At 38.1% G+C, this 27865-nt stretch overlaps 1 protein-coding gene across 3 annotated transcripts in view; it reads right to left on the bottom strand.

The window, feature by feature from the left end:
- The window catches only part of SNTG1 (syntrophin gamma 1), a 703177-nt gene that overhangs the window by 206105 nt on the left and 469207 nt on the right, over window positions 1-27865 (bottom strand). For all 3 annotated transcript variants that reach the window (XM_053558928.1, XM_053558930.1, XM_053558929.1), the window contains exons 9-10: window positions 18930-19012; window positions 12234-12364 (exon numbers count right to left, since the gene is read on the bottom strand). In XM_053558928.1, coding sequence (XP_053414903.1) covers window positions 12234-12364; window positions 18930-19012 — 214 coding nt within the window. The remainder of the gene's footprint in view (window positions 1-12233; window positions 12365-18929; window positions 19013-27865) is intronic.

Here is a 27865-nt window from a genome sequence, read left to right as displayed (position 1 = left end):
TTCTGACTTACAACAGAGACATCATGAACATGGGCAAACCAGTATTATACATGTTGTGAAAAAATCACTTGAATAGTATTCCATGTTGGAGACTTTACATCCTTTGTATTAACCTAGATGGAAGTGGAAGACATTATTCTTAGTAAAGCATCACAAGAATGGAGAAGCATGAATCCTATGTACTCAATTTTGATATGAGGACAATTAATGACAATTAAGGTTATGAGGGGAGGAAAAGCAGAAAGAGGGACGGAGGGAGGGGGGTGGGGCCTTGGTGTGTGTCACACTTTATGGGGGCAAGACATGATTGCAAGAGGGACTTTGCCTAACAATTGCAATCAGTGTAACCTGGCTTATTGTACCCTCAATGAGTCCCTAACAATTAAAAAAAAAAAAACTGTGGTATAATAAAAAATATATTTGGTCCTTGTTCCAAAAAAAAAAAAAAAGGAAAAAATCACTTGACCACCAGGGGCTGCAGCACTTGGTCAATTGTCATGTTTCTTCAACCTCAGTTTATTTATCTTCTCAGAAACAGCTTAGGGCCATAGACTTATGTGCTCTGCGGGTCTAATGATCATGGTCTTACTTTTTAAGAGTGCTATGTATCACAGTAGTACCACCCTTTTAAAAAATGCAACGATAAGCTTAAATATTCCTTTGGTCATTTTGATTTTATTTTTTGTTAGAGGAACTTAATGCTAAATTGTTCACAAAAGGGCTATGCAATTTAAAGCTGCTTTCTACAGCTTGAATGATTCACTATATATATATATATACATATATATAGTATCAAGTTCTTTCAGTGTTTAGATATAAGCTTAAGGGAAAGGAATAGATAAAATTCCAAAATGAGTGGAAGCGAGCCGAATACCTCACGCTTCACACATAACCCCTCTGTTTAGAGCACTTCAAAAAGCCTCAAACTGTATTTCTTTTTTTTTTTTTTTGTAGAGACAGAGTCTCACTTTATGGCCCTCGGTAGAGTGCCGTGGCATCACATAGCTCACAGCAACCTCCAACTCCTGGGCTTAAGAGATTCTCTTGCCTCAGCCTCCCAAGTAGCTGGGACTACAGGCGCCTGCCACCACGCCCGGCTATTTTTTGGTTGCAGTTTGGCCGGGGCCGAGTTTGAACCCGCCACCCTCAGTATATGGGGCCGACGCCTTACCAACTGAGCCACAGGTGCTGCCCCTCAAACTGTATTTCAATCCCAGTCAATTATGAAGCAACAGAAAACTTCTAAAGTTCAGTATTCAAAATGCTGGGTAAATTGTACAAAGTTTTATGTTTTCTCCAAATATGCACCTTTCCTGGCTCTTCTGAGTTTTGTAATAAGGTATTTGTGGATATTAGATATAATTTCACTTCCCCAAACAAAGGCAGACCCACAGAGCGAGTTGGGCTCAGAGTCACCCCCAGGCCTCTGTCACTCTGCCTTTCTGACTCAGAGCTGAGTGCACAGAGAAGCTTCTGGTATCCAAAGATCTGTTCACTCAATTTATTAACACTTTTAGAGAAACTGCCTCTCATGTCCTTGACACAACACTTTCTACTGAAAACACAGAAATGCTCACTTTTTTTTTTTGTTTTCTCTACAAGCACACATTAAAAGAATTTATGAAGTATAACTATTGCCCATCTCTTTGAAATAAGGTTCCTGAATTTGCAATAAGAAAAAAATATTTACAATATGAAAAAAAGACCATAACTTTACATTACATTTTTAACTTTATTTTCATGTGTAACAAAGAGTAAGACATTTAAAATATCCAGACAGAAGCTCCATCATCCATGGAACTGAGAAATAGTTTGAGGTTACCAATACGCAATTCTTTCCACTCTCTGATTATCATAACTATTGCTTCACGTACCATCAATTAAAGCATGTCTTGAACATATTTGTACTCTCTGCTTTAAATAAATTATGGAAGCTAGATATTTTTAGCTGATTAAAACATGTCTTGAACATATTTGTACTCTTTAAATGAATTATGGAAGCTAGATATTTTTAGCTGATTAAAGTCAATACACTTGGAACAAATTTGCAATCTATGTAATCATGTATGTTTCATAGTCCCTAGATAATAATTCTGAGGGAGTAATCTTTTAGAAACCTAGGCTTATTATGTTAAGATATACCACTTTTTACATTCTGTGTCAACTCTGCCAAATTGATAGAAACCCTTTAAAGAATATTAGTAAAATGCCTTAACAGTTTCTCTGATTACATATGACCTCTTAAACATAGGCATACCATAAATATTACCGTTATCTGAATTATAGTTCTCTTCTGCTACTGAGTAAAGGGGAGGATTGGTAAATTAGTCCATTCACTTGTGCCTAAATTTTCCCTAAAGAAAAATGAGACTAAAATACTTTACCAAGTTAGCAAGTATTCTGCTGAATAATCAATGGATACAAATATTTTTACATAGGTTGAAGATATATGGGTAAGTTTCTTTTGAATAATTCATTAACATGTAGCCTTGACTGCAATATTTCAGTGTGTGGGGGCAAAATCTTCACATAGACTTATGGTTTCATTGAGCACTTAGGAAGAAATTTTGTTTTCATTTGCAGTTTTAGAAAATATTCCTTTGAGTCAAGATAAACAATAATAGACTTCTTTGTCTTATCTTATATAATCATGCTTTATGAAACCAATACGCTCCATTACCTGGCAACTTAGTACTGTGTGATATTAAACTTTAATAATGTTTATAAGCAGTCTTAAAAATACTCAGACAAAATTATGAATCTAAGTTTAATGTGTAAATATATGTGCTAAAAGATAGTTACATAACTGAATAGATAATGTAAAGTTTTGAGTTCAAGGTGATTTTTTCACCTCTTCATAAAATATTTTTTTTATAATTTTCTAAGCATTCTTGATCATTGCTTTGGCAATAAAAATTGTTCTCAATCATTTCTGAATTTCAAAGTAGGTGTATTCATTTAAATACACACTTAATCTTCCGTATGTGAACAATATACTGCTTGCTATAAAAATTCATGAATAATTTTCAGTCCAACATGTATACACATAAATATGCATGTGTTCTAATTAATATAGTTAATAATGCATGTTGCAATTCATTGTTGATTTTCACCACATGCAGTCATGGGGGAAGATGTTAAATTCGTGAGGGTGAATTGGAGAAGACAGGCAGAGAATAATGTCCTGCCCGTCAGCACTATTGAGCCTAAAATATTTAGATATATATAGGTTTGGAGTGGCTGGACTGCCACACCCGTGAGGGATCACCCTGGAGAAGGGGATGGGCTTAGAGGGAAGTGGGCTTTGGATGTCTCGCAGGGAGGTAAAAGTCTGCAGGGAGCTGTGGCTGAGCTTCACTTCCAGGACCCCCATGTCCTGCTCTGTGTGGCCTGAGTGGCCCTATTAACCCAGTGAGGCCAGCACTACAGAACTGATGGGACAGGAGGTGATGGGACCTGAAGTGAGTTACAATGCCCCCGCTGGTACCATGAAGAAATTGCTAACAGCATTAGGAAGGGTGTGCTTCAAGATGTGCTTTTTAAACATGTTCATGAGAGAGAGGCTAGAGTCAAAATTACTCCAGCGTGTCGGGCTGAAGCAGTGAGTTACCTTAGTTAAGGGAGACAAAGGGAAGCATGAATTTTACACAGAAGATAAACTCATCCAAAAATAAACATTTAGAGGTATGTAAATCACAGCGTGCCGAGAGCTGTAGGGCTTGTCTGGCGTGTGGCCTGTGCACACACGGAAGAGGCGGTGGTGAAGTTGTGGCGGGTGGTGAAGTTGTGGCGGGTGGTGAAGTTGTGGCGGGTGGTGAAGTTGCACTCACGCCAGGCGTGATCAGGAAGCACTTGACCAATCCTGGTACAACCCATCTACCTAACCCAAGTGCCAGTGAGAGCCGATGGGAATATGTAAGCATTGGAATAAAAGGAGCGCATTTGTAGTTTAGAAATGTCTCTTCTGGAAGTGAAGAAGGAAAAAAGTGAGAGATGTGAGGAAGCTATTGAAATACACCACGTGGACAGAGAGCTGCCTCTGTCCAGCAGGGTGACCTGTGGGCAAGAACATGGACTCGGATGGTGTTGAAAAGATGCCAGTGATATGACTCAGGTATCAACGGGGTGGGGGGTGGTGTTGGAGGAAAGGAAGAGGCAAGAAGAGGCCTCTCAGGCGAGTCGGGTAGCGTTTCACTGTATTTCTCAGTGAGTTCAATCGCTCAGCCAGGTCGGGCGCATTCCCGCCTGTGTGTAATATCTCGCTCCAATGCCTCATCCTCTCTGTCATTTTCAGGCACAAAGCCCTGTCTGGTTACATCAGGAGCTTTTTAAAACCATTTTTGTTACTTATTTTACAAACCCATCATTCATGATTTGAAACCAGATAATTTGCTCTCTAATAAAATAAATTGTTCCCTAAGAACCAGATGACTCCTGCTGTGCCTGAGTCCATCTCCCCAGTATCCCCTTGGTCTAAAATGCCTTCTATCCCACCTGACTACGCCTGAGGTTATTGTGAGTCATTTAACACAGTGACACTGTCTGACCTGCATTTTCTCTGCCTGCAGAATAAAGACGAAGCAGCATGTACCTGTAAATCTCAGGTTGTGTTTTGAAAACTGTTCACTGGGCTTCTGAACACCTAAAAACCTGTTAAAGATGTTAGTGGTGTTATTTCTACCTATTACAACCCCCTTCACATGACAAGAATTTAACTCAGGCCGCCAGGCCCACGTGTCCTATCACCATGTACATAAGTGACTCTGTCCCACCAGTCTGCTGCACCCAGACTGCCTGGTTCTTTCGTTACAGCACTTCTTCTCTCTGACATTAAATATTTTTGTATACTTGTTACACACTGTGCTTTCTTACTAAGCTGTGAGCTCCTGGGAGGAAAAGCCATGTGTGTCCCTTTCTTTCACTCATAGTACCAGCACAATGCTCAGAGTCTTTGATCTGTCCCTGAAAAACAAAACCAAAAACTAAACCATCTTTGCCTGGCTGCAGCAATCCCTGCTGTGCTCACTTGAGATCTGGCATTATCGAAGATACTTCCAACATCAGACTTGAATTCTGAGATTTCTGTTCTTTAACTTTTTCCTGTAGGTCACCCCTGATTTAACGCGTTCTTTCTGCTCTTTTTCATCCTTTCCAATTATCCGAGTTCATAAATCTACTCAGGATATCTCTGCATCTCTCCCTAGACCGGGCTTCCCACTCATCCATTCAAATTATATGTTTTGTTTTTTTTTCCCCACCTTAGAATTTCTTGTCACTTTGACCTTCAGCTTTTCTTAACTTATCAATTCCTGGTCCTGAATAACTTAATTTAACTTAATTTATACCCCTTTTTTCCTGGGATTCCCTGGCAAAAGTTGTAAATTGTGCAAAGAAGTCCCAATACAGTCAGTATCTGGTAACTCAGAATGTTTAGTGGCTCTTTTACAGGGTGGCCATAAAATTTGTGTGCAACTTACCCACGAACTCTGTGGCCACCCCGTACTTTTCTTTCTTTCTGTTCTCACAGTGGTCAGTCAGCTTTACGCACTGCAGTCTCATCCCTATGTAGCTATCGCTGTATCTTTCTCCTCCTGGATAGTCTAATCTGCATAATAGCTCTTGGGTAGGGTCTCTGTTCTTCATTTCCTGATTCCTGCCTATTTCTGGCTCATTCTGAACGTACAGCTTTGCCAGCCAAACCTCCAACATCTGCTAGAAGAGCTACATTGTGTGTCTTTAATGTATTTTTATTAAAATTTACACCTTAGAAATATAAATATTATATCATTGTCTCAATTAGAAGTTTTCCATTTGAGACTAAAGCTTACTGGAATATTCTTTGTCAAAGGTTATTCATTATTGATTTTTTTTTTCAATTTTCCATATACACCCAAACTCCTTGGAATCCTGTTCTTTCTCTGGCTGTGGAAAACGTTACAATTAACATGCATGATAGACATGTATCATTGAATAAATGCAATGCAAATGAGAACTGCAACAGATAGGGAGCCTTGGGCCAGACAGCTCCCCAGGTTGTGCAACTCCTGGTCAGTTTGTGAGGATGGAACAAAGTCAATCAGTTCAGTCTCTCTGTGTCCGGGCATGCAGGGCCACGTGGTGCATCAGAACAAGGATGGGACAGGAGTGACGGGCATCAGAGCGTCATAGGAGCCATGCCCACGTTATGCTTAAATATTACGACCCGTTTCCCCCTCATCACTTTTCATGTTTGGCACATCCTCACACATGCGTCCCTTTCATGGCTTTCAATATTCTTCTTATAACAAACTATTTTTCTATCGAAATCACTCCTATAATTATCCTTCACAAAGTCAGCCTGACGTTAATCACTCCTCGGTCCTTTCAGTATTTCTCTTATGTAGCTGATGTGCATAAACACCTTCTTCTCCTTCAAATTCTGTTGGGAATAGCTTCTGAGATGTGATAGCACCATAATTCTTTTCTCTTTTTTGCATATTTATTTCTTTTCTGCTTCATACATTCATTGATCCTGCTCCCTCCTCATTTCCCCTAAAATAGACATTCCTAAAAGTCCCGTTATTCAATGAGCGACCATGACGTGAGTGTGTACTCTGAGACAGCATGGTTACTGAGGATGCATTGGCTAGAATTCTTGTATTTTTGAGAGCACAGTTCTCATGAGCATTGTCCTCACCTACAGTTCAGACATTAACCTTCACCCCTGGGTGCCTAATCTTTCACCAGCTCAGACTAAGAACAGGGTGCACTCTGGGAAGAAGCTAGGGAGTCTCTTGTCATTTGAGATCCTTAAGTACAAATTGGTAGGCTTTATTCCAAGGCTATTTGTTTTTTTCGGGACATTTCCTCTGTTCTATTTTGTTTTGTTTTGTTTCTTTTTCTGGTAAAATACACATATTTATCACCTTAACCATTTTTAAATGCCCCTTCAGCTCTGTCATATGAAATATGCTCTTAATGTTGTGTAGCCACAGCCACCACTCACCTCCATAAGTCTTTTCAACTTGCAAAAGTCAAACTCTGCATCCATCTAACAGTAACTTTGTGTCCCCTCCCTGCTGGCCACCCCAATTCTGCTTTCTGTCTCTGTGATTTTGACATCTCTACATACTTCACATAAGTGAAATCATACAGTGTTTGTCTTTTGTGACACAGTGAAACCCGTATATATTCATATACTCATTTTGCACATAAAGAAAATAGAACTTGAAGAGATTAAAAGACCACCCATAGCTCCCATAGCCTTTATTTCCTAGTCTAATAATCTTGACACTGCAGTAGTGTGCAATATTACAACACACTTCAGAACGTATATCTGAATCTGCAATTACAACATGGCAAACATAAACTTTCTTGTCACCAAAAAATATTGTAAAGGTGAGGGTTCAAGATGGCTGACAAGACACATGGAATGCCAGGTCTCCGCAGAGTGAAGGAGCGAGTAACGGGTGAAGATATATGATTCTAAAAGAATAACGGGGGAGAAGGTGGAGTGTGGCAGAGAGTTCAGGAGAAGCCAGGCACAGAGAAAAGGAAGAAGGCAAGAGGCTGGCAGACCCTGAAGAGAGATCTGAGGAACCTGGTATTTCACCTGAAGGGTCCATGGGAGTGTTCTGGGTCCTGCCCCCATGGAAGACCAGTATCAGAACCATCCAAGAGCTCCTCTGCCCTTGAAAACCCAAACACCATGGTGGAAAGCAATTTGTGTGACTTCCTAAGGACATTACACTGGATTACCAGGTTTTACAAGGTTGGTGGCCCTCCTGGGGCTCAAGTTACCTTGACAGTCATCATATCTGGGAGTACACCCACTGGGGGACTGTGTCCTGCCCGGGGAGCCCCAGCCCTTGTGTCTCCACATCGCTAGAACCACTGTAGACATTTTTGGTACCCACTCGGATTGTGGCAGCCAAACAGGGACAGCTGGGACCAGGGGAGTTGGCACATCAAGGGGACATCCCTTGAGACAAAACCACCAGACACTGTGCTTTCTTGAGCCCCAGGTGGCGAGTGACTGCACTGCTTCCAGTGGTGACGTGCACGTTGTGTCAACTCTACAAGGCAAGTGTGTGGCTCCACCCACTGCCCAGGTGGCCTCAGCAATCAAGAATTGCTGTGAAGAAATGGGCTTCTCCTCCCTGGCCTTCTCCCACTGCAGATGCAGCTGCAGCTGCTCCCAGAGTCAACCATTCTAGGACTAAGTGTGGCTTTGGCCTCACTGGCAATGTGTCCACCAAACAGGGCTTGCAGGAAATATGGAGCCTCTCCCTCCATCTGTACAGAGCAGCAGTGCCCCTGCAATGCAGAGGAGGACAGCTGCAGAGTCATGTGTCTGGGGCACAGGGAAGAGATTCTGCATGGGAAGGAGTCCGTCAGAGCACTCAAACCGCAGCCTGGAGACAGACAGCAGTGCCTGTTCCCCCTGAGTATCCCAGGCACTAGTACGAGTGTGACATGGAAACAGATGTCTTGCCTGTTGTGGCTATGCAGATAAGGAAGCCACCCTCCCACCCCTAACTCTAAAGACCTCAGCACATTTTACAAGGCCCTCCAGCCACCACCCCCTGGCCAGAGCAGCTGCTTGTGCCTGCCACTGGAGTATGGGAGGGAAGGCTTAGTGGCTCAGCCCACCCAGCTCTATTTCCCCCTCAGAGGTTGACTTGGGAGTTCAGGCCATGGCACACCCACAGACCAGGCCATTGCTTGAAGTAACAAAAAGCTTTTCCTAGAAAACAAAGATCAAGCATATACCCATCTGCTTCTGACCTAACCAGATCTTAGCCATAAACAACGCCTATTGGCTGGAAGGTTGAGGTGCACAAAATACAAGTCCGCTGATGTAAGCACCCAGCACCATAGCCACACGCCACATGCTTGAGAATGAAACTGGACCCATATCCTTCATGATTTACAAAATATTTAACTCATTATGGATTTTAGGACTTAAATGTAAGATCTGAAACTACAAAAGTTCTTAAAAAAAAAAAGGAAAATCTCTTCTAGACATCAGCCTAAACAAAGAATTTCTGACTTAGACCTTAAAAGCAAATGTAACAAAAACAAAAATAGATAAATGGGACCTAAACTACAAATCTTCCACATAACAAAAGAAATCATCAACAGAATAAACAGACAACCTACAGAATGGGAGACAATGTCTACAAAGTATGCATCTGACAAAAGACTAATATCCAGAATCAACAAGGAACTCAAACATCTCAATGAGAAAAAAACAAATAACCCCATTTAAAGAGTGGGCACAGACACAAACACACATTTTTTAAAGGAAGACATACACATGGCCAACAAATAACACAGGTTAGTTGTAATTAAATACAACAAGCATCATTACGTCCTTGAGATTAATATTATGAATTTGGCACAAAACAACCATGAAATCATTGCCTAAGTTTTGAGCTAAACTAATTATTTTTTTTTCATTATGGGACTTTTTTTTTTTTTCTCTACTTCACTGAATCTAATATCAATAGCCTGTGAACTTTCCCAGAGAAAGGACCAATACAATTCCTCCCATTTATAGACATTAAGTCAATACTGATTAAGTGAATGAGTGAACAATAAATTAGCTCTTGAATTTGAATATCTGTGAAATCCGTTCTGAATAGCATCATGTTTGTAACTGCTTATTACTGTAATATTTATTGAATGTAATTAATTTTGCTGATAAAAGCTATTGATGTGTCACGGAAGTGCAATAAAAATAAAAATTAAGGAGTCCTCTGCAATCATCCAAACAGTTCATTTCTTTCCTCAGAAATTGCTTTAGCTAAATGCCTTAACATAATGTAACTGCATTTTTAAAAAGTAAAAAGAAAAACAAAAAAATACCCAATGTGTGCATTTAAAAAATAATACTGGGCGGCACCTGTGGCTCAGTGAGTAGGGCGCCGGCCCCATATGCCAAAGGTGGCGGGTTCGGACCCAGCCCCCGCCGAACTGCAACAGAAAAATAGCCGGGTGTTGTGGCGGGCGCCTGTAGTCCCAGCTGCTCGGGAGGCTGAGGCAAGAGAATCTCGTAAGCCCAAGAGTTAGAGGTTGCTGTGAGCCGTGTGACGCCACGGCACTCTACCCGAGGGCGGTACAGTGAGACTCTGTCTCTACAAAAAATAATAATAATAATAATATTAATAGGAATATTAAGAGAGTTAAGGCACAAGAAAAATAAAATCAATAAGAAAGAATAAAGAAAAAATTAAAGGTAAGATACATGTTAATAGTTATATGAAAATAATAATATAATATTTTAAAACATCTAAGTTATACTTATCGTTAAAATTATATAAAAAATATACCCAAGCATAAGAAAAGGAAAAGGAAATAAAGTGTTCTAAATTTCTAATAATTTTCTAAAAGAGGGAAAAGTAATAAATTATGGTCAACATAAAGAGCTAAGCCTCCTATACTGATACATACATGTGGCATATGTCTGGTCTAGGAAAATTAGGTCAACTTAAGGTGGTCAGTGTAGAGCAGTTGTCAGCTATGGAGGTTACTTGAAAATATCTCCAGAGAATTCTTCTGACAACACACACACACACACACACACACACGCACACACCAGTGGAACAGAATAGAGAACCCAGAAACAGATCCATGCATTTACTTTCAACTCATCTTTAGCAAAGGGGCCAAGAACACAGTAAGGAAAGGGCAGTCTCTTGATAATTGGTGCTGGGAAAGCTGGATAACTATGTTCAGAACAATGAAACGAGACCCCCATCTTTCACCAGACATAAAAATCAGCTCACAATGAATTAAAGGCTTAAATCTAAGACTTGAAACTATGAAACTACTAGAAATAAAATGGAGACGTGCTCCAGGACATTGGTCTAGAGAAAGATCCCAGTAGTGCAGGCAACCAAAGAAACAAGTCACATGGCATTGCACCAGGCGAAACAGGTTCTGCAAAGAAAAGGGAATGATCAATAAAGTTAAGAGACAACTCAAGCATTTGAGAAAATATTTGCAACCTACACATTTCACAAAGGATTAATAAGCAGAATATATAAAGAGCTCAAACAACAGGGGAAAAAAGGCAAATAATCCAATTAAAAATGGGCAAAAGATCTGAACAGACAATTTTCAAGAAAAGATAGAAATGGCCAACAAATATGTGAACAAATGCTAATATCAGTAATTATCACATAAATATATGTAAAGCACAGTAAGACATCATCTCACCCTACTTAAAACAGCTTTTATCAACAAGTCAGGTAATAACAGATACTGGTGAGGATACATAGAAAGGGGGATCCTCAAACACTTTGGGGGAGAATGTAAAACTACAGTCACTATGGAGAACAGCATGGTGATTCCTAAAAACACTGAAAATAGAATTACTAATAGATTCAGAAATTCTACTACTCTGTATATATCCAAAAGAATGTGTCAAAAAAAAAAAAATCTGCACTTCTATGTTCACGTAGCACTATTCACAACAGCCTCTGTCATTTGCAGAAACATAGACAGTTGTTATGGCAAGTGAAATGCATCAGGCTCGGAAAAACAACTAGCACATGTTCTCTCTCATGTGTGGGAGCTAAAAAAGTGACTCTCATGAAGGTAGAGGGCAGCCTGTTGGTTACCAGAGGGCAGGCAGGGTAGGTGGTAGAGGAGATGAAGAGGAGCTGAGTTAGGGGAACAAATCCAGAGTTCAATGGAAGAAACAAGACCTGTTGTTAGACACATCAGTACGGCAGCTACGCCTAATTTATCATGATTTATTACACATTTCAAAATAACTAGAAAAAAGAATTCTAATGGGTCTAGCATAAAGAAATAACAAATATTTTAGGTGATGGATGTCCCAAGTACTCTGATGTGATCTTTACAAATTACTTGGATGTATTAAATTGTTACATGTACCCCAAAACTATGTACATGTATTAAGCAACAATAGAAAATTGAATTCAGTAAGGTTGCGTAGTGTAGAACTCCATTTACACATGCACTGTGAATAGTGTTGTGAATAGAGCTACGTGAACAGGGAAGTGCAGTTTCCATTTATTTTTGAGAAAATAATATATATAAATGAAGAAGAGATTGGCATTTGTCAGAGATTAGGGATGTGGTGGGGAGGCGGGCAGGGGCGTGCCCGAGTGGTGATAGAGAGGCTACAGGAGGGTCTACAGCCACGTTATGTTACAAGGTTGATTTACAACGTCTCTTTTCTTCAGTCAACAAATGGTCATCGGGGAGGAGCATGGACTCACCGGCTCAGATCCGTCCTGGGCACGTACTGAGAGAAACGACAGTGGAGCAGGGGGATGAGTCTGAGGTCGCACCACCGCTTTTCCCACCTTAAGCCTGGAGACGTCGGCCATGAGGAACATGACAATGTGTCCTGAAAAGAGTAGAAACATTCAGAATTGGGGGTTTTCCTTCTATGTTTTCAATTTCTGCGTCATAAACCCTTTTGAACTGAAAGAGATACTTTTTTCCTAAACAAGCAAAAGTCTTCTACATAGAATGTCATGAGAAACCCGAACTCTTGGCCCTGAATTTGTATTTGTTACCTCCTTAATGAATGGACTCTTGTGAGAAGTAAGAAATAGATTACTGTGGTAAAGACTACAGGTGAAAATAGATTTTATAATAGGGTGGAGAGAAGGAAGGAAAGGACAAAAGTGCAACAGAATGAAATTCATTCAAGGATGGGAAAAAGGAACAAAATTAGAACTATAATGAGTCAATGAGAAAAATAAAAACCAGCTCTAGTTTGCTCATTTAGCCAACAGCTTTGGAGTGTGAAGTACCATTCATTACAAGCGCTTGTAATGTATCATTTGCTGGCAGATGTTTGTGAATAGAATGAACTTGCCTATTAACGAACTTTCAAAGCTGCTCAAGAAGCCTTAGCTCATTATCTGCATCTGATGTTTAGGAGAAGGTTTCGCTTTCTTCAAGCCCTGTCAAGCCAACTACTGCCGGTTTAAAATGACACATATTTTAAGGCGTCTTTTTTCTTAGAGTTTTTTCCTTATACATAGAAAAGACTTGAATAAAATTTTGGTTTTTCACTTGACATTGAAGTTCACTATTTTGTTGTCACTGTTGCAATTTCTCTGTAGTACTAGAATATGGAATAATGTTAAGGGCTCAAGTTAGCATGGGCTCAGGGTGACCAGAGAATTCTTAATGCTATTTCCTTTTTATTCAATAATTTTTGAGAGATGGTGTTAGAAGTGGGTTGGGGGAGGGTCAATAGAGGGAGGGTTAACGGTGGGACCACATCTATGGAGCATATTGCTAGGGCACAAGTCAAATCTATCAAGTATAGAACAAAAATGTCTTAACACTGGGATTAAGTAAATGAGTTGACAACTATGTTAATCAGTAGGATGTAAGCACTCCAATTTGCACAAATAATCAACACATTGAATCCCACAAAGGCATAAATGTATTCATGATCTAGGTATATATGACTTAATGAAAAAATCTAAATGTTAAACATTATTGAACATTACTTTCAAGTGTTAACATTTGTAAGTGCTAAGGAAAAAGAAACCATTATTTTCACTACAGGGCAATGTCCCTTGGCTTATAAATAATATGTTATTTGTCACAGATCCTGGTGACAAAAATGTATTAGGTTTGTAGAGAAGTTTGGAGTAATTGGAAGGGGGACTGGCTGAGATTACTCTGTGAGGCCCTCTGTGGGTGACGTCAGATGCCCTTCAGCCTCTAGGTCACCCATCCTTTGATGCCAGACAGTTGCTTTGCAGGCTCATCTGGTGGCTGCAAAAGTGCAAACCCACGTTTCATGTGAGTCTCTCTCCTGGCCTCATGTCAGGCAATGCAGGTGGTCAGTACAGGGTCTAGCCTTGGGTCAGTCCTCCTGTCAGATGGTATAGGGGTCAGCGGGCAGGGGTCAACAGGGTGGTGAGGGCTCAGGTTACAAATCAGAATTAGACCAATTAGTTCTGAATCCTCATTTCCCAAATGACTAGTCCATTAACCTAAGAGCAACTTACTGAAAGTCTCCATCCTACTATGCTCATCTTCAAAGTGGGGCTAATAACAGTAACAATTGGTAAGACTATAGAGAGAAGTGAAGGAGGAAGTATTTAGACTATACCCCAGTGAAGGAACTTCATGAAATTGTCAATATTTCTAAATGGAAATTTTGCGTCACTCATTAACAGCAGCCTGGTCAGAAGCACAGCTTTCTAGCTAGCTGTAAATTAAAAAAAAAAAATAGAAAATAATGTATTCTGCAAAAGAATAATAAGTTTGAGTAACAGAAAAAATTACTTTAAAGATGGGACTTTGAGGAAGGACATTCTTACTCGTACTAGCCGTGGTCCATCATCACACACTGTGGCTGCTGCTGGTACTATTAATAACACTCCCCTAGTCTAAGTGCTTTGCGCGGAACTTCTTTGAGGGACAAAGCTATTGCTATGTTCATCATACAGAGAAGAAACAGAAGGCTTTTTAAGCATTTTTGTCATTGCTTTCACACCTTGTTTTCTTTTTCTTCATGACAGCGTATGAGGTAGACTCAAGTAAACAGACCATATTTCTAGAGCTAGGCCAGAGCTGACCACAGGGACTGAAAGTGACCCGAGTCCCACTAAGCTGCCCTGTAACAAGGCCCATATTGGCTTGTGACTGAAACCCCCTCCCGGTACTCCAGACCACACACAATCCTGAGCTGCACCGTAGGTAGTGTTCAGCCACTGAAGGCCAGACCAGGATGGCTGCAGACGGACAGCTCCCGATTCCAGAGCCAACAAGTCTATCTCAGCAAAACATTTAACTCTCCTGATCAGAGGAGGAGATTCTTTCCATTGTCTGGAATTCTTTCATTGGAAAGAATAATTTAGAGTTTTTTGTACTTGATTATTTCACATTTCTATTATGTAATGTTAGGCATATTATTTAATGTGATTCCCCATCTTTCATGAAACATTAGAAATAACTCTTCTCACATTTTATGGTCCATGAATGAATGGGATGGAAAATGTGGAACATAAGAAAAGGCAAAGGCCAAGAAATGTGGAGGACTGTGATCATCACCAGGAGGCGCGTGTAACTTTCACAACCCATTCTGAGAGACTTCAGAGACTGGCAGGTATGAAAGGCCTTGTACATGATTTTGTTGTAGCATTTTGACTTGATGCCTTTCTGTAGGAAATTTATCAATATATCACTTTCTTTTACGTTTCTTTCTTATGAGAAATATGAAATAAACCCCTACCTTAGTGACTATAAGTTTGATGTATTTCAAATAACAGGCCTGTAATATACAGTGAAATACCTAGTATTATTTAATTAGTTTTCACCATTACTTATTTCATTATGTACACATAATTTAAATTTGGATTTTAATCTTTTTATTGGAATAGAACTATTTTGAATTGTATAAAAGTAACATAAAAACAAAGCCATTATGGCGGCATCATGAATATTTTTCAATAGCTTTACTCATAATTATAAGAAAGGAGCTTCCAAAATATTAATGAGAATGGACAAAGTATCATTTGCAAATAGTTTGCTTTAAAACACACTCTTTTTCCCAAAACTCAACATGAGACACACAATAATCTCAAGCACAATTATTTTGCCAAAGTGGAATTGCCCACAGGGCAGAATGCTGATCCAGATTTTGTCAAGGACTTGACATAGAAAACATTTTTAAAGGTTACAGTATGAAAAATGTTTCTCAGAGCCGGGTTAACTGATTACCTGAATCAGAGTCTTCTGCTCAAATTTCTTTTCTCCATCTTTAGAGAGGAGAAATTCAGTGAGTCTTAGCTGGGATTCAGATCATTTCTAGGCTGGGAAAAGAGTTAATGCTGCCTGCTCTAAAACCTGTGACATGTCCTCAGAGGGACTAGGTTATATTTTTATGCAAAATAGTGGAGTGATATTAATATATTGTAGCCCTTTATTTTCTCTTATATATGTGATGCTGCCCTAAATCACAGTAAGGATATTTCAGAAAACTAAAATAGTATCCATTTACTAGAAATTTTCTTCAAAGCCAGACATAGGAAATAAAAAGAGATTTCCTAAAGCTAGAACAGAACTGAGAATTTGCACACATCAGAGAATCACGTCTTTCTCTTCAAGGAGACTGAGTGCCTGTACTCTGCAAAGATCGTGTAGCCAACGTGTAGCAAATGTGTGTCCTCCTTCCCCGGCCCTCTGTCCAATGTCACTCTATGATGGGCCAGAAGACTTATCTTTGACTTCTCCATATTTTGTAAACCTCTCTACTCCTACATCAAAGCTTATTCAAGTTACAGCAGAGCAACTATGGGAGAATGCTGTGCGAGTCAGCGTGACCAGACTCTGACAGGAGGTCAGAGCCCTTTATGGGCAAAGGAGCAGACGCTGGTTGGGCGCCTCTCAGACTCTGCTGGGTTCAGTCTGAGCAGATCTTCAGAGTCCCCAGAGCTCTGGTCTGCTACTGGCTGCTGCTGGCCCTTGTCTTTTCTTCCTGCTTATATTATAGTTAATTGTCTGAATCTACTGACTCATCTGGATATTTAAACTCATTGGATCATGGATTGGAACTAACTCCTTTCCAAAGTACCCAGAAGAGTATTCCACAAAGTAGATTCTCAACAAAAATGTATTTGATCCATATGCATTGAATTTTTAAATTTATTTTGAATTTACTTTGTCTTATTTACATATGCTTTAATTTATGACCTCTAAAACATTGTGATAAACCCCTTTAATGTACTTACACCAAAATATTCTCAGCAACATCAAAAGTGTATTTAATTCTCATGCTAAAAATGGGAATAAAATGTGCATGTTGGAAATGAAAAGACTAGCTGCAGTATGACAAAACTCTGACAATTATTTTTTTGTTTGTTTCATGCCCAAGTGCCCATCAACCCAGGAATACTATGCAAGCTTAAAAAAGATGGAGCCTTTAGCTCTTTTATGTTTACAAGGAGGGATCTGGAACAATTTGTTTTTTTTGAATTTTATACAACTGGATTTATTTGGAGCATTCATGTTAGACAATTCCTGAGTGGGTTTTCCTGCTCTAACTATAGCTTTCCAAAGGAAGACATTATTCAATAGATGTTTTCTGTATGTCAGTAGAATGAGTTAAAAACAAACCAGAATGATTCCTGCGCTGAGACCTTCTACCCTGACATCTCATTATTGCAGAGGGTAGAACAACCACAACATCACCAAACAACTTTCTCCCATCTGAATTATGGTAGCTTTTACGCTTTCCTTGTTAGAAGAGCTGAGACAAAAATCCTTGTATGAGTGACATGCACAGGGGACATTCTTGGGAGAAACCTGAGGCCTGAAGGAAGCAGGAGATGTGGGCTAGAATGTGGCGAAGGTGTGGGCACCTCCAAGGAGCCCTCCGTGTCCTCTGCTGCACTGGGGGAACCTGCCTCTGGTCCAGCACTGGGGCACATGGGCAGTGGGGAAAGGAAGTTCTGACTTCCAAGCAAAGGGATCCTAATAGAGTGGAGAGCCGTGAACAGGGGCAGCCGATACTCACAGCAGCTGGGGACAGGTAGCAGAGTGTGGTGAAGTGACTAGGACAGCATCAAAGTATCAAAAACATCTGGATTGGAAGGCAGGAGGCAGGGAAAACAATTGCAAAGGCAAGAGGTAAAATGTGTCAAATGGTAAGAAGTCTATAGAATTGAGAAGGAAGCTGATGGGAATGCATGTGTGCGTATATGTATATACGATTCATTTTCTCCATAAAAAATCAATATTTTACGTCACTCAGATCTTTCCATCTTCTGAAGATCAGTATTTTTAATGTTATCTATTGTGCAAATAATTATTTAGCTGGTATGATGAATTTAAAAGGCCAGATGTGGTTGGTTTTAGAAAATATTCTTACGTTTATACAGATAGCCTTTGGTCTTCTCAAGTGTCTCTTTTATAAGGACAAAAAAAAGGGAGGGGGCGTGAAAATGTGAAGACATAAAGGCCACTTGTCTAAGTGATAATACTGGGATCATTAGGGGTAAGGAAGGGCATTCAGGCCTGACCATGTTCAGAAGGAGTATTTGATGTAAAGTGCCACAATTCTGAGAAGAATTTCAAATGCAGGAGGAATCCTACAAGTCAGAAGAAAAGGGTATATAAGTTCTATATCCTAATAGGTGTTACGAAAAAATGAAATTCTATTCAAGGTCAGCTCTGCTACTCTTCGTGTTCGTAAGCACAGAAGAGCTACATATATGTTAGATCTACCTTTTCTCAAAGAGAATTATTTTGTCTTTAGAATGTGTGAATATTTTGAGGGGTGAAATAGAAGAAACTTCAGAAATTTTTATAATAGCATAAAACTACTCAATCCAAGCAGAAAATAAAACATAAAATTGTATTAAACGTCTACAAAACAAACATGTTAACTTTGCCTCTTATTAATGCATGCATGGTTTAAAATTCATTATAGTTAAACATAATGTATAGATGAGATTTCTCACTTGGAAATAATTCTGTGGTATGCATAAAGACTCTAAGAAATCCCAACAAATAGCAAATTAAATAGCTACTTTTAGCTAAGTAATTTCCAAAGGAAAATGATGGGGAAGCATTTAGAGCATGAAATCACATGTAATGTGCCATGTTCTAAAAGAGTGTACGATGTTACCCATGACCTCTCCAAGCTAACAGGATCCGTAGCTTACCAAGAACTGACTACATACAGACCCAAGAGCATCAGAGTGGAATAAAAAATAATTAACCTACATATTTTCCCTTCCAGGCTCATTATTATAATTAAATTCTGAAGAAACCACAGATTTCGTATCTATCAGATAAATCAGATTTGATCACAGTTTTTGCAAACTATAAATAAACGTATTTATCCTGTTGTGTATACATCTGTGTTACGTCTATTCTTCTGGAGTTTCCTCTGTGTCATCTCTTTATGGATCTGAGCTGTGCCGGGGTGATCTTACTGTGTTGTTGGGGTGGTAGTTGAGGTGCAAGCCACTGTCACAGAGAGGAGAGGAGGTGCCGCTGCTCTGGTCGCTGGGAGCACCTGCAGGAGACAAAGGAATGGAGTCACACTGGTCAGAACGCTGTGCTACTGCAGACTGATACGCACATGTTAAATGTTTATGCTGACTCAATAATATCAAGTAAATTAGGTCCTAAAGTAAAATTTTATTTTACTATACTCAAAATTCAGAGCATTGCAAGGAAGCCAAGTGACTACAAGTATTAGGGTACTGAAAGAAAATCAGAGACATTTACTTTAGATTTTAGAGACACTAAGGCATTATTAAGGAAAGCATGCAATCTTACAAAAAGCATTATTTTGTTCCATTATCCGTGGTGGCCTATACTTACAGACCATACCTATAATAGTGCCATGTTTCCTTTGTCCGCAAGGCTCTACTTAATATTATATTTTAACCTACTAGCAAATTCTGTCTTTAGAAAGCATAAGTTTCTGTGATGCAAAATTGTGTGCGTGAGCTGTGTCTTACTGAGTGCTTTTAGAATGTCTTCAAGATCTCATTGAAGCTATCTAATTTTGTGATGGTGCAATGATAAAATTGTGCCCCATGAGAAACCCCCCATATTAGAACCCCATGAGAAAATAACTAATGTCTATCTTGAAGCTTTGTAATTTTCCCAGATTTCATAATTTAGTAAGTATTAAAGTCAGAATTAGCTGCTTAGTCTTTTAAACATTACCACACTTCTCTTCTGAAACAATATGTTTACTATATGAGTACATGCTTGTTTAAAGTATTTCCATATTGAACCGAAAATGAAAACACAACTTATCAATTTCTGTGAATGAATTTCACTCAGTCACTCAAGAGAAATTTAAGCACTTAAATGTGAACATGAAAAGAATGTAGGCGTAAACTCAATGATCGATGTGTGCACCTTAAGAAGTTAGTAATGGAAGAGCAAATTAAACTAAACTAAATACAAGACAGATGGCAATAGATAAAGTAGAAGGAAATGAATTATAAAACATAAAGTAACAGGAAAATTAACTAAGACAAACAGGAGATCTCTGGAAAGATTAATAAAATAATTAAACTCCTACCAAAAATAATCTAGAAAAAAGACAAATGAAATATAATATCAGGAATGAAACAGAAAGTTAACACATTAAAAAATAGTAAAAGTGTAGAATAAAAACATTATGCAAAGAAAGTGAAAACTTAGTTGAAATTGACAAATACCTTACAAAAAGTCTAACTGAAATGTAAAAGAAAAAAGAGACTATCCAAAGAATCCCATATTCATCCAAAAGATTAAATTCACACAAAAGAAAAATTATAATTCTAGGCTCAAATTATGTCCCCGGAAATGTAGTCAGCATTTAAGGAAGAAACATTGTCATAGTTAAATAGATTCTCTCAGGAAATAGGAGTTACCACTGTACTGTTGTATGAAGACATAAAAATTTTATTACCAAAACCCCACTAAAAATTATGGGAAAGGTAAAATATAAAGTCCCTCATGAACATAGACAAGGAGAAAATAAATCTTAATATATTAGCAAATCGAATGTAGCATTACAAAAAAAATCACTTTATGACTAAATGATGTTTACTGTAGGACAGAAGTTGGTTTGGTTTGATATTCAAAATCAACTTTTAAAAATTTGCCGTATCAATGGACCAGAAAAAGAAAAAAGACATATATATATAATATTTCAATGTAAGTATCAAAAAAAATAAGAAAATCCAACAACTTATGTTAATAAAACAAAAAGAAAAAAATTCAGTCTTCCATGACTAGAGTAGGGGTAGAGTCCACTTCCTCTACCTGATAAAGAGAATCAGTGAACACCAGGAGCTGATACCCTAATTAATTGTAAAAGACCAACTTCTCCCTCCCCTTAATATCAGGAGCAAGAAGAGGATATCTACTCTAAATACTTTATTTGATATAATATGGAGGTCCTCACTATTTCAATGGAAAAAGTATAATAAAAGAAATTAAGGAAATGTAGATTACAAAGGAAGAAACAAAATTTATTATTTCCGGATGATGTCATTGTATACGTAGAAAAGTTAAAGAAAACACAGCAATCCTACTAGAATTAACAAGAAAAGCTATATTGGAGCATGTCAGTATATAAAAATAAATTGTATTTTTATGTGTGGCATTTATAACAGACTAAAAATATAAATTACATGGAAACAAATTTAATAAAAAATATACAATAATTCCACACTGAAAAACACCAAAATATGAATGAATTGCTTTCCATGAAGAAGCAAAGGAAGTGGTTTCTGAAGATGGCGTATACTCCTGGTCAAAATGCTGCACACATCTTTGAAATGACAACAAAGATGCAGACTGTTACCTACAACTAGTGTGTAGAGAAACGGCAGGTTTTATAAGATTGTCTCCAATTTCAAAAGAAGTTCTAGTGTGGGCAAATGTTTTACAGAAACCAGCCATGAAAGGAAAAGTCAGCAGATGTGACCAACTTCATTGTCTTATTATTCTCCTTTTTCCTTCTTTGTAAATTTCTTTTCTCTACTCATTCAGCGTGTAGTTTGCTCTTGGTTTTCTAGTTCTTTAAGATGCATCATCAGGTTGTTTATTTGAAGCTTTTCAATTTTTTTTTTTTAAGTAGGTAATTATTGTTATGAACTTCCCTCCTCTTGGTACTGCTTCTGCTGTATCCCGTAGGTTTGGGCCTGCTGTGTTTTCTTTTCATTTGTTTCAAGAAAGTTTTAAATTTTCTTCTGTATCTCTTCATTGACCAACTTGTCATTCAGAAGCATAGTGTTTAATTTCCATGTGTTTGTACAGTTTTCAGTGTTCATCTTGTTACTCATTTCTGGTTTCATTCCACTATGGTCAAAGAAAATACTTCATGGTCTTATTTTTAAAAATTGCCCCAATCACGTTAACATTCAACACAACCCTGACCAGTAAGCAACCCCAACACCAGAGCAAAAGAAGCTTCCTTCAGCAAATAAGGTATGACTCAGTCAAGTCTCTGATGATCATTAGTATTTACTAGCAATAAAACATTTTTTAATTAAGGCATGTACAGCAGCATTTTATAGAGACAATGCTATTAACATTTAATCCACTACAGCATAGTAGAAACATAACTTTTATACGGGCTAGGAAACAAAAACATTTGTGGGACTTGCTTTACTGTGATATTCACTTTATTGTAGTATTCTAGAATTGAACCTGCAACATTTCCTGGGCGTGCCTTGTATATATTATCTACCAGAGACTAGATTCAAGGACCCACAGAGGCTGAAACTAAAATAATGGTGAAATATAATTGATGTCAATGGTAACTAAAAGAGAGTAGGGTGACCATTCTTACTCCAGACAAAATAGACTTTGAATAAAATCAGTCACAAGAGACAAACAGGGACATTATATAATGGGAAAAGAGTCAATTCACAAAGAAGATATGCCAATTATAAAAATATATCTACCTACTAGCAGAGTACCCAAATACATGTATATGAAGGAAGCATTGACAGAATTTAAGAGAGAGACAGATGAGACAATAATAGTTTGATATTTATTGACTCAACTTCTAATAATTTACAGAATACCTAGACAGAAAAAACATAAGGAACAATGTACTTGGACTACATTATAGACCAATTTGACTTAAAACATACAGAAATACAGAACACTCCACCCCCAAATATTATTATGTAACTTTTCTGATAAAATGGAATGAAACTTGAATTCAATAGCAGAAAGATAACTGGAAAATTCACAAATATGTGGAAAGTAAACAAGACACTTTTGAACAATCAGTAAGTCAAAGAAAAAAATCACAACAAAATTAAAAAAAATCTTGGGCGGTGCCTGTGGCTCAAAGGAGCTGGGCAGCAGCCCCATATGCTGGAGGTGGCGGGTTCAGGCCCAGCCCTGGTCAAAAACTGTAGAATAATAATAATAATAATAATAATAATAAATAAATAAATAAAAATAAAAATAATCTTGAGATTTTCAAGATGGTTGACTAGAAATATCAAATACCAGTTCTTCTTAGAAAGAAGAGTGAAAGTTATAATAATTATCAACTGAGTGTAATATTAAGGGAAGAATGCTAGAATCCATTAGAAAACCTGGAAGAAGCAGCTCAGGCATAGGAAAAAAAAAAAAACAGACGAGAACAATAACAAAAAACACAAGAGTTTGGCAGAGATTGAATCACAAGAAGCTTGGAGTACTGTGGAAAGATAGATGGAGGTGATCTTTGCTCCACTCACCCATGAAGCAGAAGTCTAGCTTCCAAACTGTTGGAGACTCTCTCTTGCCAGGTAAACCCAAATAGTGCTATGGGCAGTGATTCTGGTACTTTTGGAGGGCAGAGCTGCCAGCAGGTTCATTCCCCATCCCCTCAGGCCTGAGCTGAGGCAGCAAGTGTTATACATCTTATGCACTCACCGTGGCCTTGTGTTTTGCCTGGGGAGTTTTAGCCTTTGTGTTGCCTCATCACTTGCCTCTAAACATTTCTACGCAACTGCCTGGACCGCTGAAGGCAGTCCTCCTCCCTGCAGGCAACCCTCCAGGGTTGATGATACCCAGGGTAGGCAGAGAATGCTTTGAGTTCTAACCTGCAAAGTGGGCTGCCCCTAGAGGAAGGGCAAGGGCAGCGCCAAAGTGCCCCTTGGAACAAAGGATACCAGACCATTCTCATTCCTCTGCTCAAGAACTCCCCATTCGTGAGCTAAACATGGCTGTGCCTTATGCCAGTGGATATGCAGGCAATGCACTGAGTTCTTAGTGGAAGACTTGGGTTCTGCCCCAGTGACCAGGCAACACCAGCACCTGGGAATGGATGTGTAGTGGGGAGACAACTCCTCATGCCCCATTCACTGCTGTGGGTACAGCTAAACTGCTCCACATGGTGAGAGGGGCACCTGGTGAGACAGCAAATGCTGAGTTATTAGGTGCAGATGAACTCCCATTGACAGTGTGCCCACCACTCACAGGCTTACTTGAAAGTCAGGACTCATCCCACTACCTACATGGAACAGCAGAAAAATACAAATGACCCCAAAAACTGTTTTGGCCTGAGGAAATAAGGTTTTCCTCAAGACCTTTCAGTACAAACATGTAGGACAGGTATTTTCCTTAGCCCTCAGCTACACTGAAGCCTGAAGGTAAATAACAGTGTCTACCTGAATTCAAAGTCATGATCTCCAGGAGAGATACAAGACGGGGATGAGAATTGCATTCCTGCCTCCCAAGAACACAAAGCTTGTGCAGTGCTGTCCCCCCAGTTGGAAGCACAGCAAACTTACCACAAGCTCCCCTGCCACCTCGGTCAGGCATGGTGCTTCTACTCATCACCAGAGTGTCTGAGGGTGAGCTCAGGGATCTATATCCACCTGGATTTGTCTACACCCCCAGCAACAGAGCAGGGAACTCAGGGTGCTAGTCATTCCATAGCCTAACCTAACTCCCAAAACAACTGGAAATACCTCCTGGTCAACAAAGATCAAGCACATATCCATGGCCTGTAGGTTGAACACACAACCCAATATAAAACCTGCCCATAAAAGTTCTGATGAATAAGATAGGCTTCCTGAAAACTTTGCAAATGCAGCCCGACAAAAGGTAATGAACCTACCCTTGTGCACAGTATATCACTACTACAATCAGCATTTGAGAAAGCCATCGAAAAAAGCCTATCTCTAACCAAGGAAGGCACATAGAGCCTTGGCAACCTGAAAGCACCCAAATTCAAAGCCAAATGACTAAATTCAACATACTTTACAATCATACCCTCAAGGGGGAAAAAACAAAAACAAACAAACAAACAACAAAAAAAAAAAAAGGCAAAGAAGAAAGAAAAAAAGAAAGCCCGATCTAAGTAAATTAAAAAAATATTAAGTGACCATTTCTTCAGATGAGAAGAAACCAGTATTAGAACTCTGGCAGTATAAAATAAAATAAAATAAATCAGTGTTTGGCAACCCCAAGGGATTACACTATCTCTGGCAATAGATGCTAACCATAATGAAAACTCTGAAGTGAAAGATAAAGAATCAGCATATATATTATTAGAAAGCTAAAGGAAATTCAGGAGAAAATTGAAAGCCAACAGAAAAAAGTCATAAAAATAATTCAGGATATAAATAAAAAATTAATAATGAGGAAAATAATTTTAAAAAATCAAACAGATCTTCTGGAAGTGACAAAGCATCGAAAGAATTACAAAATACAGCTGGAAGCTTTAATAATACACTAGACCAGGGAGAAGAAAGAATATCAGAGCCCAAATAAATGTTTTTTTGAATTAACCCATAAACACAAAAACAGAGTACAATGAATTTTTAAAAATGAACAAAGTCTTCAAGAAATACAAGATTATGTAAAGTGACCCAACTTATATGTGCTATAGGTATTCCTGAGGAAGAAGAAGAAAAAGTTAAAAGCTTGGACAACCTATATGAGGTAATAATTTAGGAAAAATATTCTCTGGTCCTTCCAAAGAAATAAACATGCAGATCAAGGAAGCTCAGAGAGCACCTGGGAGATTTTTTACAGTGGGATGAGTCCTGACTTACAAGTTGATCCTCATGAAGATACATAGTCATTTGATTATCCAAAGTCAACATGAATGAAAAACTTCTACAAGTAGCAAGACAGAAGTGTCTAATTACTTACAAAGGAAATTTCATCAGACTGACAGTGACTTTTAGCAGAAACGTACAAGCTAGGAGTGATATTTTTAGTCTTCATTAAAAAATGAAGCAAACAAAAAAAAAAATCTGCCAGTCAAGTATGTTGTATCCTTCAAAACTAAGCCTCAAAAATGAAGGAGCCATGAAGTCTTTCCCAGACAAATAGACACTAATATAATTTGTGACAAAGGACTGGTCTAATAAGAAATGCTCAAAGGAGTTCTAAACATGGAAACGCAAGGTTGTTATTCATCATCATAAAACCATGTAAAGTACAAAACTCATAGATCCCATAAAATAATTATACAATTGAAACTACAAAACAACTGGGTAGTAAATACCATTATTACAGAAACAAAACCTCACATATCAATATTAATCTCACATATCAATATTAACCACACTTAGACCTGGGACTAAATGCTTCATTTAAAAGTTAGAGACTGGCAGAATAGATTAAAAACAAACTAATAATCCAACTATATGCTGCTTACAAGAAACCCATATAATGGGCAAATACATACAGACTTAATGTAAAGGGGCAGGAAAAGATATAGTCCATAGAAAGGGAAACATACAGACAACAGGAGTGGCTATGCTTAGAAACCTACAACCTCCCAAGCTTGCAATAGGAAGAAACAGGAACACTGAACAGACTAATAATGACTAGCAAAATTTTGTCAGTAATAAAAATATCTCATTAAAAAAAATGAGTACCAGATGGATTAAAACAAAATTTTACCAGATGTACAACAAAATTGCCCCCCCCAATTAAAGAGGTAATTCTCCCTAACTCACTTGATGATCTTAATGCAATAACTAGGTAAGCACATAGCAATAAAAAAAGAAAATATTTCTGGTGAACATAAATGCAAAAATACTAGTGTATACAATAGCACAGAGAAAATATACCATAATCAAGTAAGCTTTATTCCAGGGATGCAAGAATGATTTAACACACACAAATCAATAAATGTGATTCACCACATAAACAGAATAAAAAATAAAAAACATGTAATCATCTCAATAGATGCAGAAAAATAATTCAGTAAAACTCAGCATTCCTTCAAGGTAAAAACACTCAACAAACTAAGCATTAAAGTGTGACGAAAGTGTGTCAAACGGTCTGTGAAGCTAGTGTATGATGCCCCACGATCATATCAATGTACACAGCTATGATTTAATTAAAAAAAAAACATAACTCAAAGCAATAAGCACCATAAACAACAAACCCGTATCCAACAATATACTGAATGGTGAAGAGTTGAAATCATTCCTTGAAGACTGGAACAAGACAGATATTCCTACTTTTAGTGCCTTTTTTAAAATATAGTACTGGAAGTCTTTGCAGAGCAATCACAAGTGAAATAAATAAAAATCAAAGCAGAAGTCATTTTAATTCTGTTTGCTGATGATATGATCTGATACTTAGAGTTTTCTAAACGCCAAAGACACCTCTGAAAGACTCCTAGACTTGGTAAACAACTTAATTGAAATACTAGGATACAAAATAAACATTAAAACATTAGTAACATTTGTGCACAGCAATAACAATCAATCTGAGAACCAAATCAAGAACCAATGTCATTTACAGTACATACAAAAAAAAAAGCTTAGAAATACATTTAACAAGAAAGGTGAAATTTCTCTGCAAAGAAAACTACAAAATACTGATGGAATAACAACTCATGCTCACAGATTGGAATAATGAATATCATTAAAATGACCATATTGTCCAAAGATCTATGGATTCAACACAATTCCTATCAAATCACCAAACATCAGTTCTTACAGAATTAGAAAAAAAACTAAAATTCATATAAAACCTCAAAAAAGTCCGAATAGCCAAAGCAAAGGTAAGCCAAAAGAACATAAATAGAGAACATTATTTGACTTGATTTAGTGTTATACTAATCAAAATTACATAACACTGATATTGAAATAGATACATAGATCAATGGAACAGAATAGATAACTTAGAAATAAAACTATATGTTTACACTAACTGATCTTTGAACAACTTAACAAAAACATATACTGGAGAAAGGACATCCTTTCAATAAATGATGCTGAGAAAATTGGATAGGTAGAAGAAAGAAACTGGATCTGTATCTCTCATCATATGCAAAAATTAACTCAAGGTGGATTTAAGACTTAAATGTAAGATCTAAAACTATAAAATTTCTAAAAGAGCACCTAGAAAAAACTACTCTGGTCATTGGCATACACAAATA

The sequence above is a fragment of the Nycticebus coucang genome, chromosome 13, assembly GCF_027406575.1.
Source record: "Nycticebus coucang isolate mNycCou1 chromosome 13, mNycCou1.pri, whole genome shotgun sequence".
In the NCBI taxonomy this organism is placed as follows: domain Eukaryota; kingdom Metazoa; phylum Chordata; class Mammalia; order Primates; family Lorisidae; genus Nycticebus; species Nycticebus coucang.
Note: the sequence above shows the minus strand (reverse complement) of the source record. Positions and strands in the feature narration are given on the sequence as shown.